This window comes from Abramis brama (genome assembly GCF_963993115.1).
Source record: "Abramis brama genome assembly, chromosome: 12".
NCBI lineage: Eukaryota > Metazoa > Chordata > Actinopteri > Cypriniformes > Leuciscidae > Abramis > Abramis brama.
The window spans coordinates 15,778,785-15,796,400 of NC_139974.1; the positions used below are offsets into that span (position 1 = coordinate 15,778,785).

Below are 17,616 nucleotides of genomic sequence, written 5' to 3' on the forward strand. Positions count from 1 at the left end.
AGCTTAAAATAGTCCAAGTGCGAACTGTCAATGGATTGTCGCATTGTGACAATTGCATGTTTTGCACGTACAATTATTAGTTTTTTTTTCAAATAAGAGACATATCAAAGCATGATTCCTGCTGTGCATAGTTAGAGTAAGCAGACAAGGGAATGAATTTTTCACAGGCTAGCCTCTTTCCCAGCACACACACACATATACATTCACATTCTACTTTTAAGTCTTTTTCATAAATAATTGTGTGTGCAATTTGAGTGACAGTGTGGGCACAGGCAGTACAAATACTAATTAAGTTTCACAGCAGGGGGCGGAGCTATAAGAACGATTACTTTTGACAAAGAGGAAATTAAACTCGCCGCACAATAACATCATTTGCATATTTATTCACAGAGATGTGCTGATTTGGACTGGACTGTTAAGCGAGAGCTTAGTTCTGTCTGCAAAACATTTTCATTTCCTGAAAGATATCTCAAACTTTGCTATAAAACTACTATTTTAAATCACTCACTTGGATTTTCACTTGAGTATAGATTTCTTCAGACTGCTTTTCCTATTGAAATTAATTTTTCTTTGGGAACCTCATGAATGCTGTTTAATCCCAGCAAATTAGACATCTCAAGTAAGACATATAAGAAAAAAAAATCATGCTTTGGTGAATCCTATTTATGACAAAAAGTCACAATTATGACACATGTCGAAATTATGACATTTAAGTTTAAATTATGAGATAAAAATCATTATTACGAGATTGCATTTTGTCATAATTGATTTTTTTTTAATTATGACATACTAAATCATAATTATGAGAATATTAAGGCAAAATTATGACAAGTTTATATTATAACATACTATGACCATTTTGACGTTTTATGTCCTAACTGACTTTATTTCAATTATTTCAAGTCATAATTTTGATATACTAATTCATAATTATGAGATAAAAGTTTAAAATATGATATACTCAATCATAAATTATGACTAATATATGATTATGACTAAATCGAGATTAGAAAGTTTAAATTTTGAGATAAAAGTTGAAAATTTTAACTTTTTATGTCATAATTATGATGTCATATTTTGACTTAGTAGCCATGTCATATAACTTCGACTTTTCATCACATTAATTTAATTTAGTATGACATAATTTCGACTTTTTATGTCATGATTATGATCTAGGCCTACAAAAGCATGATTTCTTTTTTCTTATATGGCAGAAATGTGTTTCCATATGTGTATTGTTAGATAGGCTACACAAAAGGGGCTGGCAGGTGACTCACCTGCAGATAACAGTGAGTGAGGTCATGCAGGAGGTGAGGGAGGGGAGAGAATGTCCTCTTGACTTTGGATAAAAGAATGTGTAAACCCACACGTGCTGTCACTAACACCCACGCATACATTCCCACGTATCGGGTAAAAAGAGCTAGTTCACCCCCCCCCCCCAATGCATATTTGGTCCAATGCAAATACGTGAACACAGACGTGAGCGCTTGCACTACCAACTATTAATGTCCGTTTGAACATGCGTTGTTGATCAGGCCTTAAAAAATCTCATTCAAATGCATATATATATATATATATATATATATATATATATATATATATATATATATATATATATTCACTTTACTTAACTTGCTCAACAATATTTTCTTCAAAATGTTGCTCCACCCTGATAGCATTTGAACCTATTTTTTTTACAGTCTATGATTTGAACCGTAAGAAAAATCTCGTCGCAAAACAAAACAGTAGGATCGTCTGATTTCCATCGAGCCCCGAGATTCTAAATTGGGGCGTGTCAAACATGGTGGAAACAACGGATGCAACGTAGTTTATGGTAAAATAAATTATTTTATAATTATTATTATTTTAAATAATAATAATAATAATATGGTAAATAAAAAATTAAAATAGCAAATTGCATTCTTTGTTTTTCATTGAGTTAGAACATTGAGTTTGTAATTTTTTTTTTATTTTTTATTTTATTTTTATATATAAATAGGCCTCTAGTATAGACCCCTTTTCAGTTGGTAAACATGGTGACGTTTTTTGTGGGCGGAGCTTAGGTGGTGGCAGAACGATCCCTCTGGCCGCTTCACTAACGTTAGTTTGCAAGTTTTGTTAGCTTGTTTTTTAATAATGACTGGATAAAATCCGATTTTATCTTAATGTGCAAGGTCACTCACTGTCCAGGACCGCGATTGTTATTTGCAAAAGTTAATTTTAACGGACATCCCAGATTGGCTGACCTGTACACGCTCAGTCTTATAGTGGTTCTCTCCTCGATCTATGGTTTTTCTATCGTCTAAGAAAAAGGACTGGATACGTAATTGATACGGCCATAACGTTATAGTGCTTCTGAGAAAGCGCGTTTTTTCCTGGCGAATTAGCAAATGGTATGCAAACATACAATCAAACATAATACAGTGAAAGATAATCTTTAAAGTTTATTTGGGGCACAATGATCAGGCATAATAATCTTAATCACAAAGAAAATAATATTAAGGTTTATATAAACTAACAAAATAATAAACGAATAAATAAAACATTAACAAAATGATTAACGTGAAAAATGATGATGACGTTGATCCGCGACCATGATGTGCTGTAGTCCGTTTATAGCCTACTGTTAGCATTTTATATCTGACGGCTTTATTTAGGCTTCAAAATGTATAAATTTTGGATTAGCTTGTAAAGATTATCTTGATAGACAAAACGTGTTAGGGTCACAACTCTTTGTTGAACACAGATCTTATTTTTTGCGATTTTCCAAAAGTCTATGGGGAAAATGCATTGCTTTTCGATCGAGGGAACCCATGCGCCGCTAACTTCCGGGTTGTCCTACAAAATGACGTCATAACTTCGGCACTCTATGGACCGTATGTAGCCCCGCCCCTTTTCAGTTGCATGCCCTTGCTCGTTGTTTTTTGTCTTCCGGTCTGTATTTTCACAGCGATCTTGCTTATTTATGAATGAACGGCTCGTTTTAAAATCTTCCCGGTCTACTGACATTTTAAGACATCTGCTTTAAACATTACAAACCTCATGATAACTTTCGTTAACTTTACTTTAAGTAAATCCGCTTCAAAAGCTAATTACTCTTGGACAGCAATGCCATAGAAATATACAGAACGACCGCAAAAACGGAAGTTCAAAGACAATATTCTAAAGATGGCTGCGCCCTTGTTTCTCTGGCGAATAAGGTCTCATAGACTATATACTTATAGTCATAATATGTATATATATATATATATATTATTGTACAGCACAATTAGGCTTAATACATTATAATAGTATTATTCACTATATAAATAAAGGATAAATAAATAAAAATATATAAAAAATTATAGGCTACCTAATTTTAAATACTGAATTTTATACTGTGCATGTGTAAATGGTGGTCATCAAGTGATATTTTAAGTCTGTTCCTTACACAAAACTATCATATGGTTTCAGAACACCTTTAATATAGCTAAAAACAATTGTATGTACATGAGGGTGAGCAAATGATGAGAGAATTTTCATTTTGTGTGAACTATCCCTTTAATGCCACCATGAAAGAAGTTGTGATAGTCTTTTCTTCCCTATAGTGATGCAGCCTATACTTGAGTGAAACAGCTTCTCAAACAAGAAAAAATGTAGGGCGGAACTTGATTTCATGGTGACTTTAAGATTAAACTACCCCTCTGTAGTAGATTTTACTGGCCATTTTCCAATTATTTCTTTTGTTTATGTGTGTTTGCAGTCTTTCAAAGATGTGCTGTTTCTTGTATTTAAGTATCACTACTAAATCATATAGGCCTACATATACTATGTAATAAAAACATATACATGCACTCACATACAAAGGGGCCTGTCATGTGATGCTGACTTCCTGTCATTCTACTTTAGGAGCAACAAGAGGGATTAAAAAAAAGAAGCAAATGTGTACCAAGGCCGGTTCAGGCGTTGTCCTAGTAGTGTGTGAGAGATGTGCGTGGGTGGATTGTTTATGGCTGTTAGAAATGGGGACAGTATGTTTATGTGAGTGTGTTCAGGCTTGTAAGTCACTGCTGAGTGATGAACAGTTTTTGTATGAGCAGGTGAGTTTGCTCACATTTGAAAAGAGTGTGCTTGTATGCCAGCTTTTTTTTTTTTTTTGCCTTTCTTTCATTGTATTTCAGACATTGTTTATGCGTTAATTTCAATTTTTTCAAACAATCTTGTATCAACATACATGATCCTATTATATGTCTGCTGTAGCGCCTTATCTCCTGACCTAGTCTAGTAGAGCTGACCGCTGACCACGGTGCTGTACTGCCATCTAGTGGCATCTCTGCAGAATTTTCTACGTAAGAGGAGGCGCAGCCAGTGTAACTTGATTGGGTGCTTCTCAATATCCCTCCTCGTCTCCTCGCTCCTCCGTCCTCCATCCTATGACCCGGAAACCGATCGAGCTCAGCCATCTTGAAGGACATCTCAATTCTCTAATTGCACCGCGAGGAGTCGAGGATCGAGGAGTTAGGAGGCTTCCTGAGGAGTCATGAGCGAGGATACACAGGTGTATCCTATGCGGAAGAGTTTTATCGACTTAAACGTGACGCACGTCTAAATTCACCTCCCCCTTCACATCGGTCACTATCATTTTAATTTATACTTTACCTTTGCAGTTTATATGAACCACACATCTCACCTATTTCAACAGGGTATCTTGCTTTATTATTATTTATTATGAATTTCTTAAATAAACAAACTTCAACAACATAAGGGCAGATACTGCTGCTGATGACGCGATGAAGTGACGCTTGAGTGATCAAGTATTCCAATGTATAAAAAAAAGTTACATTCGAATCCTCCATCCTCGCGTCTTTTCCTTGCAGCCTTCCCTCGCATCCTACAGGGGGCGGAGCTGAGACGCGAGGAAAGGAAGCGAGGAAAGTTAACGAGGATGCACAAATAAGAAATGAGAAGCACCCATTGTGTCGAGGTTTCAGTTCTCATCGCAGTTATTTTAGCTGTTATTATGCTGCTTGATATTGCTTTTTTTTGTTATTTGTAATAATATTTGTATCCTAATCATAAACACACTGGTTTGTAGAAGAGAAAGAGAGACTAACGGCTAACACTTACACTATTATTATAAAATATATATGATTAATACGGTGACGTTCACAAGTTGTCACAACGGAAACCTACTTGGCCTCGTTGCAATTACAATGGACTACAATTCCCAGTGAAAATTGCACGGAGTGTACGGTTGCTTAGCAACGCCGTCACACGAAGATGGACGCGTTTGAGACGCTACGTGAAGTTACTTTACAAGGTGAAATAACACTTTTAATGCTTCATTTTGACACAAAACCATGTGTTTGAGAAACGCGTTTTGTTCGTTTGTCGTTTAAACGCAATTTCTATGTAATTTTGATTAAAAAACAACTCTTTAACTCTAGGTTATCAGCAGTAAACAAACGTGACAGCTGTTTGCCTAACAGTAACAAACAATTAACGTTAGCCTATTGTCATGTAAAAAAATATTAAAATTGTTTAGCAAAATTTCATGCAGACATATTATAACATTCATCATGCATATTTTCTCAGTGTGACAAAAACACAATTTACATTTTCCTGTTTTAATGGCATTTTAATTTCAGAGCAGGCAGATGTTTTGGTGGTTGAAGAGTGTGATGGAAACAACGAGGAAGAGCACAAGAAGTTAATACCACATGATATGTATTACAGCTATGAGGAACTGTGCTCCAGACCCTTCATCACTGCAGACTCCAACATCCCACAGAACCTACTGCACCTCTCGTATCCACCGCAATTAACACTAAATAAAATATATAAGTTACTATATTACTATTTATGCTACCAGTCAAAAGTGTGAAATAATTACAATTTTTTAAATGTTTTTGAAAAACGTTTCTGCACACAGAGGCTGCATTATTTGATTAAAATGCTGTAAAAACAGTAATATTACGAAATATTATTTTTTAAAAAAAATCTATTTGAATGTGTTTTTAACCCTCTGGGCTTCTTCGTAAATGGGTCACACTTAGCTTCCTCCCGGTCAAAAACGGACGAAGCCTTAAAATTTAACTTTATAGAGCTCGGGCGTAGACGTTATGGAATGATGCATTGTGGGTAACGGCGGCCATTTTAGAGGCAACGCAGAAGCGTTCGGAATAAAGTAATAGCGTAGCCGACCGGTCTCCACCGGCACCGAGAAAGAAAGAGAAAAAGTTATGGGCCGTGACAAAAAAAGTTGGCTATACCGTATACTTACAAACTTAATAATGAAGCCAAACAACGCTACTTAAAAAACAAATTAGATTATAGGCGAATTGATCCCTATGAATAAAGTCTGGAGTAGGCTAATACCAAGCCTCAGTTTCCCTGATATTTTCCTACCTGGTCTGTGGAGTGAGCGCTTACACCTCCGATCCAGAGCCGGATTTACAATTTCCTGTGCCCTCGGCAACAACATTCACACACACATTTTAATTGTTTAATAAACAAATGGGTTTTTTTTGTCACAGTCGGCTGCAAAGATGAGGTTGACGATGCTGATTGGCGATCTTCGCTGTAAGTGAACGCGCCAGAGAGAAATGCAAATTGCATACGGATTAACTTACATAAGCAGAGAGCTGTCTGTTTTCTTTCGTTTTGAATTGTTTGTTTAAAAGTAGACACTTTTAGAAAAGTAGAACCTGTCACTGGAGGCTCACTTGCAGTTCACAAATGGATGAGTGCAAGATCTGCAGATCTACAAAGTAAACGCGGAGAAAACAATCGTTCGCACCGTGAACCAAGCATCAGTGGTGACACACACACACACACTTGTCAGATTCTGTGAGCTACGAAGCTTGTCTATGTGGGTTTGTTACACTTCAGGAGTTATTTATTATACGTGCAATAATCCACTGTTTTCGTCCGGTTGACGACCAGCGGCGACCCAAACCATATGGAAAACTAATATGATTTATGAGGCGTTTGCCCTGTCGATCATGAGACCGATTATAGCAGTTCACAATACAGCAATACTGAACCATTTTCCAAAAAATTACCTAAATTAATGACCAAATGATCAACGTTACCTACTGCCTACTATACGCTACTATACAGTACATCTACTTCCGTACCGTGATTCCCACAATGCATTGCGGCGTGACGCAACGATCCCGAGCTCTATTTTTTCCCAGGATAACCAATCAAATATATTTTTGTTCTATAATATTTTCTGATTATTATTTAGAATTTTTAGAGTTTTTTTATGATACTTTGCATTAATTATATAATTTTTATGAGCTATTTTTTCCATTAGAATTAATATATATATTTTTATTTTTTTCCAATTTATTTTCAATAAATGCAACATTTCACACCAAAATAGAGTGCAGGCCTAAAAAAAATTTTTTTCAAGTGAGAAGAGCGCCATCTAGTGGCTTCAAAATATATAAATATGTGTCATGTCCTATAACCGCCTATAGGCTGCCTATAGCTTTTTTATTTATTTTATTTATTTATTTTTATTCCCATTCGGAAAGAAAAAATAATAATTACTAAGCAACCACTGAATGGAACAACACAAATTATATATCATTTTATATATATATATCAAAGCTTAGGATCTCAGCTTTTTAATGCATCTAATTACATTTATTAACTCCTAACGAGTGCTGAGTAATCCCTCTTAAACCGAGTGTACCGCCAGCAGGCGCCACCTAGCTGCGAAAATATTCATTACCATTTTTTTCAAAAATCTTGCCTTGATTAACACAAAGTTGATGTCATTTGAAAGCTTAGAGTCTGAACTTTACAGTGAATGTATCCACTTTGAAAAACTCTTAAGTATTGTTGAGTTATTTGCTGATAAATAGAATTTCTTTTTTTTTCATAATCTATAAAATAATGTACTGCAATGTGTCAAAAACATCATACAGCTCATGAAACATTCACAGATCATTGAAAATGGCACTTCATTTTTTACAGCATATTATTACAATTAAAATGAGCCCAAAATTAACATAATCTATTGCTTTTATGACAAGATATTCTTCATGGAGAAAAAATTGCCCATGAGGTGTCAAAGACTGTACAAAAAGGCTATCTCTTTTCCAAATGCTGTAACTTTTGATTCCTTTATCCAAAAATTAATTGTTTTTATCCAGATGCAGCTAACATGTAGGGGGACTTCACTAAAAAATAATTTTCCTCCTACCTTATTTCCTTCCTGAGTTATTCCATGACAAATAAGAAAGATATGCAAAATCATAATAAAAATTATATATATATTTTTGTCGTTTATCAGCCGTTTCTCGGCAGGACAATGTCCAAATGTAATCTAATTTATATTTTCAAAAAATTTAAAAAGAGTTCTTTCAAATGATACCTACCTTTTGACTCTCCTTGCTACAGTTTTGGAGTTATGATTATATAGTTTTTATATAGTTTGGAGCATAATTTGTTGTGTGTTTGTGTGTGTGTGGGGGGAGGGGTGCCATATTTGCACTCTTGATGTTTTAGAGTGTCACCCCTTTATTGCTGTGCACTTTTTTTCTGCACAGTGGCTGATTTGTAGTTTGTACCACAAAAAGTTTCTCTTGAGTTTTCGTATTTTTTCGTATTTCCCATTAATTTCCTATGTTGGTCATTTTTGACCCGGAGGAAGCTAAGTGTGACGATTTTTTTTACGACCCTTTAACATATCCAAATCATGTCCATGATTTTTTTGTGTGTTCACATAGCTAATACAACAAAAGTTACCAAGTGTCATCCCATTCCGATGAAGCAAAAAAATTAAAAAAAATCAAAATGTAAAAGTTTTCGTCCGTTTTTGACCGAAGAAGCCCAGAGGGTTAAAATGTAATTTATTCCTGTGATGTGGGAATGTATGCCTGTGCTGAAATTTCAGCTTTGCCATCACAGGAATAATTGATCAAATAATTGCAGCCTTGGTGAGTTTAAGAGACTTCTTTAAAACATTACAGATCTTGATTATTATATATATAATAAGTTTGTTGTCTTGGGAAGACTATCTGTTCATTTAATTTGCTTCTTAAACTGAGCCCAGACATTCGTTTGGCTATGACTGTGGGCGGAGAGGAAATCTACAGCTATTGGATGAGCATACGTTGGCCTTCATAGCTGGAAATCTGCTCATCCTATTGGATATGCACACCAAAGAGCAGAGTTATATCCGCTCTAGCAGCGGGGGCGGCATTGGTGCCATCATGGTACATTAATACTGTTATTTCGGTGACTGTATGCGAATAGAAATACAAGAGCAAGTTAAAATATAGCTGCGAGCAGCAATTATCGGGGTTCAATTGCCAATTGCCAAAAGGCCTTTAATCATATGCGTAAAAAAGATATTATGTTTCATTTAGCAAGCCTGTAACCATCTCAATCATAGATGAAAAAGGCCATTTACAGCCAATACAGGCAATTTACCATACTAAATATATAGTTTTTAAAGCTTTTCAACAGTTATGGCCCCACCTATGGGCCGATCTCCATAAAAGTTTGCATGCTACTTTAGAATCATGTGCCACATGTGCTCACCTAATGCAGAGTTCTGCCATGCCTGTTTTCTTAAGGACCCAGCTATAGCTATCCAAAGGCCAAAGTTCAATTTTTTTTTGATAATTATTGACCTAGAGAGTTCCGTAAATTGTGACACAGTGGTTTTATCGAGGTTGAGCCAAAAACCTAGGACTAGGTCACGAAAGTTGGTTTTTGAAATAATCTCCAATACAGGTATTTAACGAACAATTCTATTGACAGCGGTGGTCCTAGAAGCAAAGTTGCTCAGAATGAGGAGTTCTACCATGAGGTATCAATGTCGTGGGCGTGGGCGAAAAATCTCGTGGTATACAATCCCTTAGGCACGTGAAAAGCGTAAAGGCACCCCTCCCAGGCCCTGTCCCAAATGGCACACTTCATATGCACTTTTGGTCTTGTGGACTTACAATGGCTGCTGCGTGCGCATGTCCGTTAAATCCATGAGACCGTAGGGTGTTCCATTTGTCATTTTAGGTCTCAGAAGGGTGCTCGCGAGCGCCCCCTATGCGGTCGATTTGCGCCCTCGATGTGCACTTTTGCCGAGCCCGCACTGATGCGAGCTCCGCAGCAGACTTCTTCTGACAGTCAAAGCGGCGTTACGTCACGAAAGTGCGGACTCAGAGGATGATCGCGAGTGCTTAGGGTGCCATTTGGGACAGGGCCCCAGTAGCCGATTTCTTTCGAATTTCTTACAGGCCTCTAGGGCCGTGAGTCAAACAGGCCCAGCGAGTTTAGATCTGAATCGGCCTCCGTTAACCTTGTCTGATAGCTGCTCAAAATTCATTGGCCGCCGCCAACCGCGTTTTTCGAGATACGTGAATGACCTCAAAGGCAGTCTTGGCACCTTGGACAAAGACAGAGCATGACAATTTTCAAGTCAATCAGACATAGGGTTGCGTAGTTATAGACATTTTTAGTTTTTTTCCATGTCATAACGCCAAGTACACCAACTATGCGCTTGAACCCCTAAATACCAAATACCAACAACAACAAAGAATGGCCTTGACATATGAGTGTATGAGCAACTTGAGAAAAGTCATAGCTCTTACTTTTTACAGGCTCAGACACATTTATTCATCATTCATTTTACACTCTACTGTATGCACATAGATTATTATGCACAATTATGGGATTATATAGCCTACAGATTTGTGTGGACCTGAAGACCTAATATCTCCTTTCGTCTCTTCAAAGACTCATCCAAGTAAGCAATATTTCGCAGTGGCAGAGAAAGGCCGTCAGCCTAATATCATCATATATGAGTACCCATCCCTGCGGCCTTACAGGATCCTCAGAGGTAGGTCATCAGTGGCAGGTCAAATGTCTTACAAAAGTATAACTTAAATTTGAACAAGATGTGATTTGAGACAGAATCATACATACATAATTTTAGTTTGTTGTGTTTAATATGAAGGTGGCACAGGCAGCACATATAGCTATGTGGATTTTAATCGGGATGGCTCTCTACTGGCCAGTGTGGGTGGTGCTCCAGACTACATGCTTACACTCTGGGACTGGAGGCAAGAACAAGTGACGCTGTGCAATAAAGCTTTTGCTCAGGACGTCTACAGGGCCACCTTTTCGCCCGACTGTGTCGGACAGCTCACTACTTCTGGCTCTGGGCACATTAGGTCTGTATTACTATAATTTATCCATTTATGAATTTGCATTTAAAACATTTTTTTAAAAAGATCTTTCAAAGATGCTTTTTGTATGTTAAGAAATAATATTTATACACTACCGTTCAAGGGTTTGGGGTCAGTAAATTTTTTTTTTTTTTACTTTTTGCTTACTTTAAAATGAATTCAAAGACATTGTTGTGTCATGATCATTGTTACACTCCTGCTTTCAACAGTGAGAATAAAAACAAAGGTTTCTTGAGCAGCAAATCAGCATTAGAATGATTTCTGAAGGGTCATGTGACACTGAAGACTGGAGTAATGATGCTGAAAATTCTGATTTGCCATTACAGGATTAAAAAGAAAAAAGAACAGTTAGAAACAGTTATTATAAAATAATAGAGACTTTTTCAAAAACATTATAAGATCTTACCGACCCTAAACGTTCGAACAGTCTATATATGTGCTGAGAGAGTTTGGGTTTAATGTTTTTTAGATTCTGGAAAATGGCCAGTACCTTCACTGGTTTAAAGTTGCAAGGGTTGCTTGGAAGTTTTGGAAAAACAACTGTAACAGATATAGAAGGATATGTGGAGCTTCCTGATGGAAAGGTTTTTTTCAGCACCTTCTTACATTTTGCATGTTCACACGCACAAACCTACAGACTTTTAAATGAAATTAAAAGTAAAAGTTCTTAAATTTCTTGAAGAAATTGATTCTTTTTTTCTCTCTCTCCCAGGTTGTGTCAGGATCAGAGTGGGGAAATATGCTCCTTTGGGAGGGGGGTCTGATAAAGGTGGAAATATGCCGTAAAGGTAGACACACGTGTCATAGCGGAACCATTTACCAGTTTAATCTGGATGAGGGAGAACTAATGACTATGGGTTCTGATGGTGTCGTCAGAGTAAGTACAGGTTACTTAGTGAGATTATGCTACTTCACTGGTTTTTGCTGTTGCTAAAAAGTGTAAACTTATTTGAAACAAATGAATTTCATGGAGAGGATATTTTTTGAAAGCTTTTAAAGCAATTTCTCCATCTTTTTCCTCAGAGCTGGAATTTGGAGACCATAGACACGGCAGATGCAGTTGATGACAGTGGACTGTTTGAGACTGAGCCCATGAATGAGATAACAGTAGGCCGTAATGTCAGCTTGTACTCTATGGTCAAGAGCTCCATCCCAGAAACCTCCAACTGGTTTGCTCAGGTATGAAATCTTTTTCTTTTAGATGTGGAACTTGCTTTATGTATGTATGAATGTATGTGTGTATGTATGTATGAATGTATGTGTGTATTGTTGTAAAGTTTTCTTTGATCGAAGCAGAGACCAGTGAGACAGTCGGGATCGCGTTCAACAGAAGTTATTCTTTATTGAGAACTCTGCTGTACGCGGCTGTAGAAACTTCCAACATGATCTAACTGAGGGAACTTTACATGGTATCTTATAGGCCATTCAGTGGGCTGTCCTTAAAGGTGCTGAACTTACACACAGCCTTAGAGATGACTACTGAATCTAATCATCTAAAGACAATAGAGGCAATTACCCCCAACTGAGATAATGGTACCCCCCAAATTGTATAAATAACACATGGTCACGAGAGCTAAGACTATGTAACCTTCACACACACAGTTCAACACTTAGTTGGAAGATCAAAGACTAACAAAACCCCTGACTATTACAAGGTTTAGACAGCTGACTTAAAGCTGACTTGCATTAAAGAGTAAATTCAATTTTAATCCTTCAGTATGTATGTATGTATGTATGATGTATGTATGTGTGTATTTTTAACAGGATTCTAATGGCAGGATTTGGAAACTGGATCTCTCATTCTCCAACATTGTGAGTCAAGTTAAACAGGTTAAAAGATGAATCTGTTTTTTTTTTCATGGTGGATCCTATTAGCATTTTTTCTGGTCTTTTGTTTTGCAGACCCAAGATCCAAAGTGTCTCTTTTCATTTCATGCTGGTGCCATTCAGGGCATGGATGTTTCTGAAAGTAGCCACCTCATGGCTACTACAGCCTTGGACTGTAAGAAAAAATGTTGCATTGACCAAACATATACCCACATATCAACATAATGTGCTTCTGTAAATAACAACAAATACCTTTTTATCCTACCCAGCCTCTGTCAGGGTGTTTGACTTTCTTTCAAAAAAAGAGCTCACGATAAGTCGCTTCAATCAAGGAGGGACAACGCTCACCTGGGCCTCAGACACGGTAATGTAAATGAACCTCTTAGAAACATGCTTGGAGACTAAACTGTCTTAAAGTCAAGACTTAAAGTCAGTTCAGTGTTGATTCAGTTCCATTGCAAAGAAAAACAATTGTTAAATAAACAGAGCAAAAACAATAAGGTCCTCTCACCATCGGTGCTCGGGCCCTAATTAGTCCATTTCATCTATAAAACAGTTCTGCAGAAAAACAGTGATGTTGTTATCCAGCTCAGTTCAGTTCTCATCCATTAGTGTCAATAATATTGTTGAATTTTAAGTGTTCCCTACTAAGCAAGACAGAGGCGACATTGAAACTCAATATTGATATTGAAACTCTTTACAATTTTGTCTAAATAAATAAAAAAACACAAAAAAATGATTTTTTTATTTATTCTACAGTGTTGTTGTTGTACACTAAAAGTAAAACTATCGAAAATCATTTTTAATAATTGAAATAAAGCTGAAATAAAATAAAACATAAATATTACATGAAAAACTTAAACCTAAAACTTGAAATAGGACTAAATAAAATAAATAGGTTTAAATTGAAGTGCTAAAATAACTAAAGCAAATACTAAAATAAGAATAAATTAAAGATATATAGAAATATTTAAAAAAATTATAATGACAAATGAACATAACAAAATTACCAAGACTTAAACTCAAATGAAAACTGAAAATAAAAAAATAAAATAAAATTCAAATGATTAATACATACTATAATAGTATATAAATACTACCAGGGCTGGACTGGGACAAAAAATCGGCCCGGGCATTTTGGCCCAGACCGGCCCACTATATGATCATAAACACCACCCATCTTTGCACGCCCTTAATTATATGCATACCAACTCCTATTCATTAAAACCACTAATGCCATGTAATCAGTGAGTATAGGAAGGAGTGAGAGTTAACAGATGAAATAAGTAAAAATTTGACATTTATTAATACAGTCGAACTATACTTCACAGTGGTGAATCCTAAAACAAGCTATAATCTGCATTGGCATAGCAATACAAGTGTTTCTTACAGGATTTTTGGTAAAACTGTGGTGGGTGGACCTCGGTCCTTCTAGGGGGGTTTGGGGGCATGCCCCCCCGTGAGAAAATTGTGTGCATTTTAATGTTAAATTCATCAATCTGGTGCACTTTGAGAGTTCAAAATTAAAAGCTCCAACCCATATTCAGTGTGCAAATTAAACAAAGAAAAATTCAAACTTTTAGTTACAGTGTCTATTTACATTACACCTACTACATAATAATAGTTAATAATATTAATCCAATGACAGTAATTGCCATATTTTGTAAAACAAATGCACTAAAAAATAAAGGAAACTTTCATAATTAGTTTTGTACCAATTTCTATACTTGAAAGAGATAAGCACATGATCTTTTATTTTGACGCAAACTGCATCAAGCTTTTATTTTGGCGGAAAACATGGTTTACAAACGCCTCTCATTAGATTTCTAGTGAATTGCGTAATCGTCAACTATGCAGATGTGGAAATAATCTGTAACTCGGTTATGGGTTCCTACACTCATGACATAGCCTAAGTGTTTTGAAAGTAGTTCTGCTTACCGCAGGCTCTACACTTTCTCATCTCTCTCCTGATCCTCCTCACTATCATCATCTGCCACTGGAGCTGATGAAGGAGCTGATGAAGGTCAGAAAACATATATTTTGACACATAAAGCGTCTGCTTTAAGGGCCTGGTTCTATTTTTTCACGCTATTTCTCTGCACATTCCTTGCGTTTCTTCTCCATCTCGCTGACTATTTTGACAGATACACACTGACGCTGCTGCACGCTCGCACACCTGTTTAAAGTTGTGATTGGGCCAGCCCAGTGTCAATCAAGAAAAGAGCCAATGGGCCGCTGATCTACGTGTTTCATGGGCTGGTCTGTCAGAAAACAAAACTAACACTGACTTTTTTGGACCAATGCATTACACCGGCACAAACCCAGCGCCGCCAATTAAGCAAAACGAAACCAAACGAATGGGCCGCCGATGTACAAATTTTATGGGCCGTAAAAAATAAATAAAAATAATAATAATAATGTAAAAGTATGAGATGTATCGGCCCAAAAAGCACGTCGGCCCACCGGGAAAATGCCCGGTATGCCCAATGGCCAGTCCAGCTGTCATGCCGCTTGAAAATGTGTTTGTTTCAGCAGTTCAGTGTGGTTTGTTTATCTTGTAACCATAGTAATTTAGTACTAGTGCATGTTGGGAAACAGGAAGTAAGATTGCCATGCGGTAATCAGCTACAGGAATGTGTGAGCTCTATCAGTCGTTTCTGAGTCGATCGCTTTTCCTTCTCCCTTTTTGCTAAGGCAACGTCTGTAAGTATTTCTCATCGTGTAATATTTGGTTACTGCTTACTTTTAATTTTGTAAGATTATTGAGACGGCTAAATTAGTTTTGTTTATTGCTGCTGGTTGTTTCTACTAGCTTGATTGTGTTTATCATATAGGCTACACTGCTATGTTAGCTAAGTGGTGCTACTTACACTGTTATTGTGTATTTGAGTTTGATTAATAATATAGACATCTCATTGTACTGTATTGCAGTTTCACAAAATTCCCAGTAAACTTCATGGAAATGAATCAACTGCGTCCTGGAGTTTCTTGGGAGTGTTTAAGCTGAATGGAACATAGCCCATGACAGTGAAAAGACGGCATCACAGCTAACGAAGGACAGAAGGATTGCCATCCTACAGAGCAACTCAATACCAAGAGATAAGCGGCTAACGCTACAGCTCCCTGTCAGCTACATACTAGCTTCCTTCTCCTGATATTGAAAACGCGGTGAGTCACAATGTCACAACGTAGCAACAATAAAAAAGGAAATGGAGATAACCAGTCTGAGACTGCGCGCTCAAGAAGCAGTCGCTCATCTGGTACATTGTCCAGCTCGAAGATTAGCATGGCCGTCGCCATGGCAAAGGCAAAGGCTGAAGCAGCGCAAGCTAGAGCGGTACATGCGCTAAAGGAAATTGAACTTAAAGTGGAGCAGGCACGAGTTCAAGCTAATCTTGATGCATTAAATGACGAAAAAGAAAAGGATGCTGCCATTGCAGAGGCAAATGCTCTCGTGGCTGGTTTACAAGATATGGGCTTTGAAGTATGCAGTAAGGCTAACAGCCCAGTCCCCCAATCGGTCAAAGACCAGCTCGTCGCCGCCTATGTGTCGACACAAGCCAGCCTATGCAGCAGGGGTCTATCTGTCAGAAGAGGGAGTGACTACGCTTTGCCAACACTTCATCCTCCACACCACCAACCAATCAATGTTATCCCTTCAACACCTCACCCACTCAATGCAAGTCAAACCCAAGCTGCTGCTTCCGCTGACATTATGCCACACCAAGTTCCTCAGACCAGTGGGGCACCGCCACAACAAAGCTTCAAGCAGCCTCTCAACTCCTCTCCAGCTCCTCAGCTTGGTGGGAATCGTCCGCAACAGAACATCAAGCAGGATTCCTCATCTCCTGTGCACCCGCCTGCTCACAGGACGCCTTATGGAGGTAGCTATGACCATTCTACGTCCACTGGAGACCTCATCAAATACCTTGCTCGCAGCCGCCTGGTGACTTCAGGCATCACCACATATGATGACCAGCCAATGAACTATTGGGCCTGGAAAACATCGCTCCTGAACGCTATCGCCGATCTAGACTTGTCTGCTGCAGGAGAACTCGACCTCCTCACCAAGTATCTGGGAAAAGAGTCAGCAGAACAAGTAAGAAGGATAAAAACAGTCAACATTAAGGATCCAGCAACTGGACTGCACATGGGATGGGGGCGCCTCGACGAAATATATGGCTCGCCAGAGGCTGTCGAGCAGGCTCTGTTCAACAAACTAGAAAACTTTCCAAAGGTCACAACAAAGGATCCACAGAGACTCAGGGATCTAGCTGACCTGTTGTCAGAGCTACAAGCCGCCAAGGAAGACGGCTACCTTGCAGGCTTGTCATACTTGGATACCTCCAGAGGAATTAAGCCTATCATTGAGAAACTGCCATACAACATGCAAGAAAAGTGGCTTTACTTTGGTACCAGATACAAACAGGAACATTTCGTTAGCTTCCCACCTTTCTCTGTGTTTGTAAACTTCATCGCCATGGAGGCAAGGGCTCGCACTGACCCAAGCTTTAACCTCTTCACACAAGCTCCAGCAGAGAGAAAGAGTAAATGGGAGAGGCCCATAAAGACATCGGTTTATGTTCACAAGACGCAGGTCTCA

At 37.7% G+C, this 17,616-nt stretch overlaps 1 protein-coding gene across 1 annotated transcript in view; it reads left to right on the plus strand.

Annotated features, from left to right (window-relative positions):
• Positions 1-5,188: 5,188 nt before the first annotated feature.
• cfap44 (cilia and flagella associated protein 44) overlaps positions 5,189-17,616 on the plus strand; it is a 32,607-nt gene continuing 20,179 nt past the window's right edge. Inside the window, exons 1-11 of the mRNA XM_084130051.1 lie at positions 5,189-5,299; positions 5,628-5,787; positions 9,050-9,212; positions 10,735-10,837; positions 10,955-11,171; positions 11,656-11,770; positions 11,899-12,063; positions 12,210-12,365; positions 12,951-12,998; positions 13,089-13,188; positions 13,283-13,377. Of these exons, the coding sequence (XP_083986177.1) occupies positions 5,260-5,299; positions 5,628-5,787; positions 9,050-9,212; positions 10,735-10,837; positions 10,955-11,171; positions 11,656-11,770; positions 11,899-12,063; positions 12,210-12,365; positions 12,951-12,998; positions 13,089-13,188; positions 13,283-13,377 (1,362 nt within the window). The 5' untranslated portion in view covers positions 5,189-5,259. The remainder of the gene's footprint in view (positions 5,300-5,627; positions 5,788-9,049; positions 9,213-10,734; positions 10,838-10,954; positions 11,172-11,655; positions 11,771-11,898; positions 12,064-12,209; positions 12,366-12,950; positions 12,999-13,088; positions 13,189-13,282; positions 13,378-17,616) is intronic.